General features: G+C 54.6%; 1 protein-coding gene across 1 annotated transcript; it reads right to left on the reverse strand.

Moving 5' to 3' along the window:
• Positions 1-2341: 2341 nt before the first annotated feature.
• PRDX6 (peroxiredoxin 6) lies at positions 2342-9492 on the reverse strand. The gene is made up of 5 exons (XM_031061672.1): positions 9464-9492; positions 8208-8364; positions 4160-4288; positions 3583-3756; positions 2342-3051 (listed from the first exon to the last, which is right to left on the reverse strand). The coding sequence occupies exons 1-5, from the start codon at positions 9490-9492 to the stop codon at positions 2920-2922; spliced, it is 621 nt and encodes a 206-aa protein (XP_030917532.1). The 3' UTR covers positions 2342-2919.
• Positions 9493-9999: the final 507 nt, after the last annotated feature.

The raw sequence follows: 9999 nt of genomic DNA on the forward strand, positions 1-9999 counted from the left end.
GCTGGATTTGATGCACTCGGTTTGGTGCATGGGTTGTCTTTGTGGGCATTTCCCCGTTAAAAAAGAAGGGGGGGGAAAAAAAAGTTTGCAAAACTTGTTTGCAAAGAAACACGTGCAAACAGCGTTTACAGAAACGTGCAGGCGTTTTGCATGTCGGCTAAGGTGGGTGCTCACACCTGGGTGGAGATGGAGCTCTGGGGCTGTTGGTGCTCAGAGGAAGGAGGCAAGGTGTGAGGGAGAGCTCCCATGTGGGAGTCTGAGTTTGGCTCGTTCCCTGTGGCTGGATGAGCACTCAGACTCCTGGGCTTCCCCCTCCATGGGATGCTCTCCCTGTGCCCCCTTCCCCACCAGCACCCCGTTATCTCAGGGAGGGGCAGCCCATGGAAATGCCCACCCTCATGCTCCCTGTGCCCTGAGCCTTGGGTGCCCCTTCCCCTCCTTCCCAGCCTCGGGTCACTTATTTATTTATCTATTTATTTATTTATTTATTGGTATTTATTGACAACTCGCAGTCAGGGGGGGGCGGGGGGGTCTCATTTCTGCTGCACAGTGGGGGCAGCTGGGTCTCCCCCACACCCAGCCCCTGCCTTTTGGGGTGCTGCTGGGAGCACCTCTGGGGAGGGAGGGATGCTTGTGGGTGCCCAGGCTCCCATCCCCTTGTGGAGAGGCAGGGGGGGCAAGGGCAGCACACCGTGCCTGCAGGGAGGGCACCGGTGCTGTCCCCTCCCTGCAGAAGCTTGGAGCGCTCCCTCCCCTGCCCATCCCTGTTTACTGACCCGGCCTCCTGGTGCCTCTCCCGCTGGATTTACTGTTTCCAGCCCCCGGAGAGGGCGGGAGGAGCCAGGATGGATGAATGTCACTACCGAGAACAGACCAAACAAACCAGGTATTCTGCTGCCGCGTGGGGAAAATCAGAGAGAGAGGAAAGCTGGTTTTGCAGAGTGCCTTAAACACAAATGACTTTACCCAGTAGGGGGCTTGGACTTCTGTCTCTGGATGTTATTAACAACTCGAAAAATGTTGCATTTCACTTCTCTGGGATTAAAAGAAAACTACTGGAGCTGTACTGGAGCCAAACCTTGTGTTCGCTTGAGTGTCTCTGGCTGGTTTGTACCTCTGGGGCCATGGAGCAGGCAGGAATTAATGGAATTTCAGTCTGCCTCAGCAGTGGCACCAGTGGCTGTCCCTGCTGCATTTAAGCCCTTGGGTCTGGTGACAGGATTTGCTCCACTTTGTCCTGACTTGCAGGTGGCGTCTGTGCTGTCCCAGAGAGGTTGTGCTGGCCCTGCAGTGCCCTGCCCCAGGGCATGCTCTGAGCAGGCTCTTGGCACAAATCTGCCACGGGGCTGTGTCCTCACACCTCCAGAAAATTGGGCAGTTGGTTGGAAAGCTTGGAGGGGGCAGATCAAAGTGAGGGAGCAGCAAGAAGCCCAGGAGTTCGTGCAGCCCAGCCATGGGAACTAGGAAAGCTGCCCAGCTTGATAAAGCTGAAAAGCTACACTGAAAAAAGATGTTTCCCTTTTGAAATTGTAGCTTGCCTCTCCCCTTTCTTGCAGAGTGGAAGAATGAGAACAAAAGTCAGCCCAGAGACCAACTGTTCCTGTCTTCCAGTCAAAATAACACATGGGAATAATAAGGAGTTTCATAATGAAGGTTCATTTAAAAGCCATTTGGGGAAATACACCAATATTCACTGCATAGTTCCTGAAGGCAATTAAAAATTAATAAACCTCTTTTTTGGGGGGGGAGGGGTAATGAGACAAGGTTGTGGGTGCTGCCTGAGGTTTAGTCTGGAGGGGGATCTCACTGCATTCGGTGCTTTGCTCACCTTGAACATCAAACCTTCCAGTCCCACTTGCTGAGGGGGTTCCTTTGTGCCCAAGTTAGCTGATTTCTTTAACAGCTGCTCCTTTTGAGCATTGCTGGCTGTGCTGGGCACTGAGGGTGCTGGCAGCCACCCTATGAGCTATTCAGTGAGCAGCTTTCTTTGCTGCTGTTACATTAAATCATTGCTCATCTCTTGACAAATCCCCGAGAAGGAGGTGTGGGAGAGCAGGAGTCTGCACAGCTCCTGCTGTGCCTTCTCATGCCCCAGGAGCAGGGGAGGACCTGCCCTGCAGCCAAGGACAAGGCTCAGGGACATTGTTCCTCCCCAGCAGCCTTGTCTGAAAGCCTGTGCCCTGGGACAAGCTGTCCCTCCAAAACTCCTTCCTTGCAGAGCAAGAACAAGGGCAGTCTGTGCTGCTGCCACCCCTCCGGAGCCTGGGCACAAATCCCAGCTGGTGCCCACAGGGAACACAGCAAACGTGGGGAACAGCAGGGACAGACAAGGGACACTGCAGGGAGTACTGAAGGTCAGTTTATTTGCTTGACTCCCTCTTCCACAAAACCTGGAAACCATCACCTTCTAGCAAGAGATGAGAAAGCAGTTAAGAGGTGAGAGATTTAGCTCTGCAGCTCCTCCCCTACTCATGGAGCACAGGTTAGATGGCTGCTCTGAAAGGCACACAGCATCTTGGAGCCCCAGAGCTCCTGTCCCAGCAGCACACCTCCCTCACCACGCCTCGAGGCTGGCACCAGACGGGAGGGACACCACAGCAGGAGCCCTGCAGTCCCCTCTGGGCTGCTGGTGTGCTCCTGGCAGGGCTGGGCCCAGGCAGGAGAACATCCAGGGGCTGGTTCTGGGGGATGGGGTGGAGGGACAGGAGGGCTGGTTCTGGGCTGGCCCAAGGCAGGAGAACACCCAGGTTCAGAAGGGATGGGGTGGAGGGACAGGAGGGCTGGCTCTGGGCTGCCATGCAGCAGCAGTGTGCCAGGACGAGGCCGTGGGTAGTGCAGTGTCAGAGGGGCAGGAGCTGGGCTCGGGAAGGCTCTGGCATCCCAGCAGGACGGACAGACAGACAGACAGGCAGACAGCCCTCACTCTGGCTGCGGGGTGTAGCGCAGGTACTTCTTGCCCGAGGGCAGCTCCTTGGTGAAGACCCCTTTGGGGAAGAGCTTCTTGGCCTCCTCGTCAGGTAAGGTGGGCACGACCATGACGCTGTCACCGGGCTGGGGAGCAGATGGGGACAAACGGGGACAGTCAGGAGCTGGCAGGGCTGGCCACGGGTGGCACTGCCCTCTGTGAGTGCATGTCCCATGCCTGGAGGCAGCAGTGAGGGCACAGTGGGGGAGATGTCCAAAGGGAGAGCTGTCCCACCTGCCAGCCGTGCCAATGGCACCCTGCAGCCATGGCACTGCCAGGGGAACGGGGAGGAAGGAGGGGGCAGGCTGAGCCTCTCTGTGATGCTGGATGGAGCACAGCCTGCCCTGGTCTGCTCATCCATTCCTACAGCTCAGGCAGCCCTGGGCAGGTGCTGCTGGCTCCCCCTGACTCCCAGCCCTGGGAAAGATCTGCTTTGCTGGGAGGTGGGTGAGTGGCCCAGCCCACTGGGATTTTCTGCTGCAGAAACAAGAGCCTGCAGAGGCAAGGCTGCCTCCAGCTGCTGCTTCCCCCAGCCTGGGTGCCCCTCCAAGGGAGGCTGGCTGCCATTTCAATGCCTGTTCCCAGTGCCTGGCTGTGAGCTTTGCCCTGCTCCTCACCTTCCAGTCCACAGGGGTAGCGACCTTCTTGTATGCTGTGAGCTGCAGGGAGTCCACCACTCTCAGGATCTCATCAAAGTTTCTCCCAGTGGTGGCTGGGTACAGAATAGAGAGCTTCAGCTTCTTATCCGGGCCAAAAATGAACACCTGAGCACAGGGAGACAGTGTCAGGGGCTGGGCACATTTGTCTGCTCTGCTGGATCTGCTCAGCCCTGATGCTCCTTCCTTTCCTGGGAGCTGCCTGACCACAGGTGTTGGGACAGGGGAGATGCCATGGAGGGGATCCAGAGAGCAACTGATGCCCAGGGAATGGGCTTTTGCTCTGAGAGCTCCTGTGTCCAATGCCAGCTTGTTTTGCTACCCATGCCCTTCTAGTGCAAGCACATGAGGGGAAAGGGAAAGCCCAGCAGATCCAGCACTGACACAAATGAGTTGGGACAGCACGACCAGGATCGGTGGGTCACCGTGACAGAACCCAAGGGAGCCATCCCAGCTCCTGGGGGTGGCCATGCCCATCCAGGTGAGCAGCCCCACAGCCCCAGGGCAGGCTGGCAGCCGTGGCTCTGTGCTCTGGGACAGGCAGGGCCTTGTCCTGCTCGTCCGGGTCCAGCATGCCCAGCTTGACAGCCAGCTCCCGGTTCTTGTCAGCAATGATGGGGAAGGGCAGCTTCTCTCCAGGCTGCTCCCCGTTGTAGGCATTGATGTCCTGCAGGGACAAAGCCATGGGATGCTGCTGTGGCACCAGCACAGAGGCAGAGGCCAGGCAGAGCCAGGAGCTCCCTGGCCCCAAGGCCTCGGGCTGGGACAGCACAGCCAGTGCTCATGGCTTTCCATGAGTTTCCAGAAATCAGGTGACAAACCAGAAACCTTTGTGCCTCCTTGTTCTGGAGGTCAGTTCTCAGTCTGTCTGTGCTCACAGCCCGGGCAGCAGCTGCTTTGCTCAGGCAGTGGGCATGGAGAAACAGGGAATTCCTGCCCATGTTAGTGACACAGAGAGCTTTAACCACCTTCCACTGAGAACTGTGCCCCTCTTGCAGCTCCCTCCTGCACTGCTGACAGGTGTGCTGGTGTCACAGCTGAACTGACTGTGCTCCTAAGGAGTTGTTTCTCTAGTGGCAGAGCAATCCAGCTGACAAAGAAAGGCCCAACACTCCACAGGTCCTGTGCAAGGCACCAGTTCCATGCAGCGAGTCACTCACAGCTTACTTAACTAGAGCATTTAAGGGTCTGCAGTGCCACTCTCACAGGTCACAGGGAGCCCCAGCAGTGCTGGGGGAGCCTGCTCAGGGCAGCTGCCAGCATCAGAGCAAGCAGAACTCAAGGCTCCTGCCCCAGAACACGGCAGCCTGTTCCTTCCACCCTCTGCATGCCACAAGGAGAAAAAAGTGACTGCAGTGCTGCTGTGAGCCTCCCTCACAGTGCTGTGCTGCACTATCAGCTCGATTTTTAACCTCAGTGTACAAACCTGCCTGCCTTCCCCAGGCTCTGAATGTGGGGGAGCAGGCTGGGCCCTGCTCACAGGGAACCCAGGGAGGGCAGGCTTGGAAATGCTGCCCCTTGGCTCTGCTCAACAGCAGCAGGAGCAGGCAGGCCCTGCACCCCTCCCCATGGCTGCTGGTGCTGACAAAAGGGGCTGGAGCCCTGCCCCAGCTGCTCAGGATGCTGCAAGCAGGTCAAGTGGTGCACACGTGGCCAAAGGTTTCCTTTCCAGCTTTGCTCTTTGCCTGGTTTCTCCCCAGGCCTTTCTGTGCTACCACAGCTCTGCAGAGAGGGGCCACTGGTCTCAGCTGGGCTGTGGCCAGGCCTGCCTTGGAAGGAAGCAGGGAATTGGTTCTGCTGTCCTGCAAACCTGCCTTGGCAGAGCAGAGCAGGGAAGGAGAGCAGAGTTCAGCTGAGGAGAAATGCAGCTGAATGCTCCACAGAGTCACAGGAGGCTGCAGATGGACATCAGCAAATGAGAGCCACCCCCCACGTCTCTTCAGAGCGGGGCTGGAGGATGAGGAGAGTTTCTGAGAAGTATTGTCTGAATCCTATGGACTGTAACTCGTTCCAAAATGCACGTAATTTCCTGGCCTGGGGAGAAAACAGCCTCACAAGCCACGCTGTGTTGCAATAAAACACCCATGACTCCTTCCCCTAATCACTGATTTTCTTTCCAGAGTCCAAGCTGAAACCAGACATCACAGGAGGGATTGATTCACCACTGAGTCACCGAGGTGCAGGTATCCCTGGCCAGAGAGAGCCCTGAAAGCTCTGACAGCACAGCATGTGCCAGCCAGGCCTGCTCAGGGGGCCCAGGCATTCCCCCAGCCCTTGGAGAAGCAGCAACCTCCTGCCTGGGGAGCTGGGATCACTCCCTGGCTGAGCCAGTCCCCAGCCCTGGAGCAAGGCTCTGTTCTGTGCCTAGGGATGGCCAAGAATGGCTGTGACATATCTGTCTGGAGAGCACAAAGTGACACAGGGATTCCTGGCTGCTCTCTGGCCCCACCTTCCCAGGCAGATCCCATCTGCCCACTGAAATCTGGCAGCAGTTTCTCGATTGTTTCACACAGGAGTTCAGCCTCCCCTCCTGCTTCCCTGCAGGCTGTGCCCCAGGTAAAAGCAGCTTCATCCACACAGGGAGCAGAGGTGTGTTTGGGAATGCTGCACACAGGGCTCTGCCCGAAATTTTGCTCACTCCTGGTCTCAATCCAGTGAAGCACAGGCTGCATGGAACACTCCAGCCTTGTCCTCACCAGCTGGATCTTTGGCTCTGGAGGATTTTCAGCTGTTTCTGTCTGGCACTTCCAAACCTCTGGCTCCAAGGCTTCTCCAGCCTCACAGGAAGCTCACCACAGCTTCAAGCACTGCCTCTCCCTGGTTTTTCTGGAAGGCTTTCCTGCTCTGCCTCCCCTCAGCCAGCCTCAAGGCTGTTCTGCAGCTTCTCCTGCTCTCACCTGAGGTTGTGCCATGTGAATAATTCCACAGGATCAGCAGAGTCAGCTCGTTCTTCATCTCTTTTTCAGTTCACCCGAGTCTGCTGAACCCCACACATCCCTGCAGGCCTGAGAGAGCTCAGCACTTCCCTCCCTTGACACAAATCCCCACTTTCCTGCAAGAAAGAGCCTGCCCTTCACAGAGCTGACTTGTGGAAAAGCTGCTTGCAAATTCAAAGGCTTTGCAGAAGTCAGCAACACCCTGACACCTCAGCTTTGGCCAAGCAGATGAGTCTCCCTCACAAAAGCACAACACAAAAGTTCTGTTCTGGCTAATGACATGTTATTTGCTAATTTGCTGGTTTCAGCCAGTTTGAGCAGCAGAGAAATCTCCTTTACTGGGATTTGTACGTTGCTTTTCCCAGGCCTTTCTGGGGCTTGCTGGGGCATTGGCCATGCACCACTCAGCTACAAAGGCTGATTTAAGCAATAAGGCAATTAACTAATTTCTAAAGCCAGTCAGTCATGAAGTAATGTCCAACTGAGTGCAGAAATTTCTCACCTGTAATGCCTCCTATTGCAAACACCTCTCACCCCTGGAAAATATGTGAGAACATTCCCAATTTTAAGAGCTAAGAGAGTGGCAGGTAATTCACCCAAGGATTTTTACACTCTGGCCATTTCTGTCTGACACACTCATTTTAGACCCCTACCATCTCTAGCCCTGGCACCATTCTCCCTGGTGGCACACACAGGCTGCCTTTGACGTTTTTCTTTAGTTCTCTGCAAGTTCTTTCACCGAGTTATACCATTCCCGTATCTTTTTAATGCTCCCTCATGTTCTCCTACTTATGATTTTATATTTAACATGTCTCTGCCCTCTGTTTTCTCCTCCCTGCCCAAGCACAAACTGCAATTGCCTCCTCACTTCTGATGGCTCTTTTCCTTTCCTGTTTTATTACAGAACTTCCTGAGGGTCTGTGGGTAGGCTGCCTTCCTCTGAGGTTCTGGCATCACCTCCACACATTTTAACCCTTTCAGTAGTGGTGGGACAGCAGTAATATTGTTTTCCTCTTGTATTGATGCCTCAGGTTTGAGCTTTTCTATTTTTCAGGTTCTGTGCTGCTTTAGTGTGTACTTCTGAGCTTCATGTACGGGGATGGTGAGCTCTGTGCACAGAGTAGGGAGACAAAACAATTCCTTCTCTAGCTGGGCACCAAGGACAAATGATCCAAATCTCAGCCCAAGAGCACAAACACCGTGGGCTGGAGAGAGAAAAACAAGCAGTATGGGACTGGATGGGCTAAAGCTGGAATTGGACAATGAACTCCAATATGCAAATGGAACAAAACTGATAAAAGTGAGGGAGCCCATGACTGTTTGTGCATTTTGTGACCATTTTGGTTCATCTTGGGTGCAGCCCTGGCTGGGCTCTTGTGCTGCCCAAGGTGGACTCATCGAGGCCTTTAATAAATCCCTGCTTTATTCTTTAACTCTGTCCAGCCTCTGTTCTAGCTCAGCCTTCCCAAGGCATCACCATCAAAGTGCAAAGAGCACCCCGGACTTTGTGGGGTGCTCTGTGACGATGGAGAAGACCTCCCCCATTGCTGCTCTGCACTTCAGCACCGCCACGCTTTGGGATGTGACACTTGTACCTCCAAGCCTGCATGGGCATCTCCTGCAGCCCCTGAGGCCCCCCAGAGCCCGTACCTTGCACCAGGAGAGGTGGTCCTGCACGCTGTCGATGGAGAGCGCGATCAGCTTCACGTTGCGCTTGCTGAACTCAGGCGCCAGCCTGGCCGCCCGGCCCAGCTCCGTGGTGCACACGGGGGTGAAGTCCCGCGGGTGGGAGAACAGGATGCCCCACCTGCAACGGCAGGGAAGCAGCTGTGAAGGGCAGCTGTGCTTCTGGTTTGTGCCGCAGGCACAAGCTGTTGCTGCAAGAGCCTGAATGAGGGATGTGGGACTCCAGGCAGCTCTCCCAAATGCAGTTTATAACATCTAAGGTGTCACAGCAGCCCAGGGTGGTGGGTGACAGAGCTGTGCCCACAGCTGCCAGCTCCAGCTGCAGGCAGCCCTGCAGACCCTTAGTTTAGGTTACAATGCATTATAGACTTTACTTTTGGTTACCATGCAGTCTAGACTTTTCTTTGCTGAGCATCTTAATACAGCAGAACCAATCTATACCTTAACTTTTACCTATAGCCTATCATAACTACTGTAATTACCATATTCATGTTACTGTTCTCCAGTCACTCAAAGTTAGTACCTTACAGTTTAAGCTAGAAGTTGTTTTTCAGTTTTCTTGCAGTGGAAAATTCTGAGACCTTTTCTCTACTTGCAGCATCAGCAGACTCATTTTCCTGTGCTCTCTTTCTGCTTGGTAAAAACATCTTCTTGTTTGGGGTGGGTTTATCCTTTGCTCTGAGCCATAAAATCCCCTTCTAACTAACACACCAGTTGCCTCCTTGGTTATCCATTGAGACTGGCTCAGCAATTCTTTTCTTCTATATCAAAACTTGCTTCCATCTCTATTCCTTCTTCATATTCTACATTCAAAATCTTTCTGCTAAGCACACATATCTGTGAGACTTTCTTGTCAAACTTTCATTGTTCCCAAAGCTGTGCAGACTGCACAGCATGGAGTGCAGGAACAGCTTGACTCTGATAAGGAATTCCTGCCCTGGCAACTCTTCCTTCCCTATCAGCAGAAACTTCCACGAGATAAGCCCTGCTCTGGGAAACTCCCTGCACCTCGCTCCCCACTCTGCCTCCAGGATCCTGCAGGAGATGCTGGAATAGCCCCTGGTGCTTCACATGGAGGTGGACACGGTGCTGTGTGAGGAAGTTTGGGGGAGCCAGGTGTACAGTGCAGCCCAGAGACCCCACGAGAGAGGGGGTGCCTGGCCAGGTTATTGCAGAGCTGGTCACTGATTCACGGGCTGGCCACTACCCCTGCACCTCACCCCACCAGGAGACACACACAAATGTGCATCGTGCAGCTCAAGGAACGGGACAGGACCAAGCCTTAACCCAGCTGCTGCTGCGAGCTGCACTCCATTAAAAGGTAAAAATTAATCAATAGCAGGGGAGGCCAGAAGTTAACAACATCACATTGTGGCTCCTGTTGCAGTGACACAGCCACCTCAGCTTGGCAGCAATGGATTTTGAGTCTTTAGAGCAGCAAACAGTAATCCTGCACCTCGCAGGTAAGGCAAACAGTGCACAGAGAAAGGCAGCAAAGCAGCCCACCAGGACGAGCTGGAGCAAAAAGGCTCTCAGGACTTCCCAGGGGCTAAAGCAAAGCCACCCCCAGCACTCCAAATTCCCTGCCAGAGACTCCTTCCACCATTTCTCAGCTCAAACCACACAGATCTTACTGCCCTGATCTTCACCGGGCCCCCAGCACCACAGCAGGGGAAAGGCCTGTCTGAGAGCCTTGGGAATGCAGCTGGAGGGATGAGGTGAGGGCTGCTGCAGCTCTGCCAGGCCTGTGTGACTG

This window comes from Geospiza fortis, unplaced genomic scaffold, assembly GCF_000277835.1.
Source record: "Geospiza fortis unplaced genomic scaffold, GeoFor_1.0 scaffold5, whole genome shotgun sequence".
Classification (NCBI taxonomy): Eukaryota; Metazoa; Chordata; class Aves; order Passeriformes; family Thraupidae; genus Geospiza; species Geospiza fortis.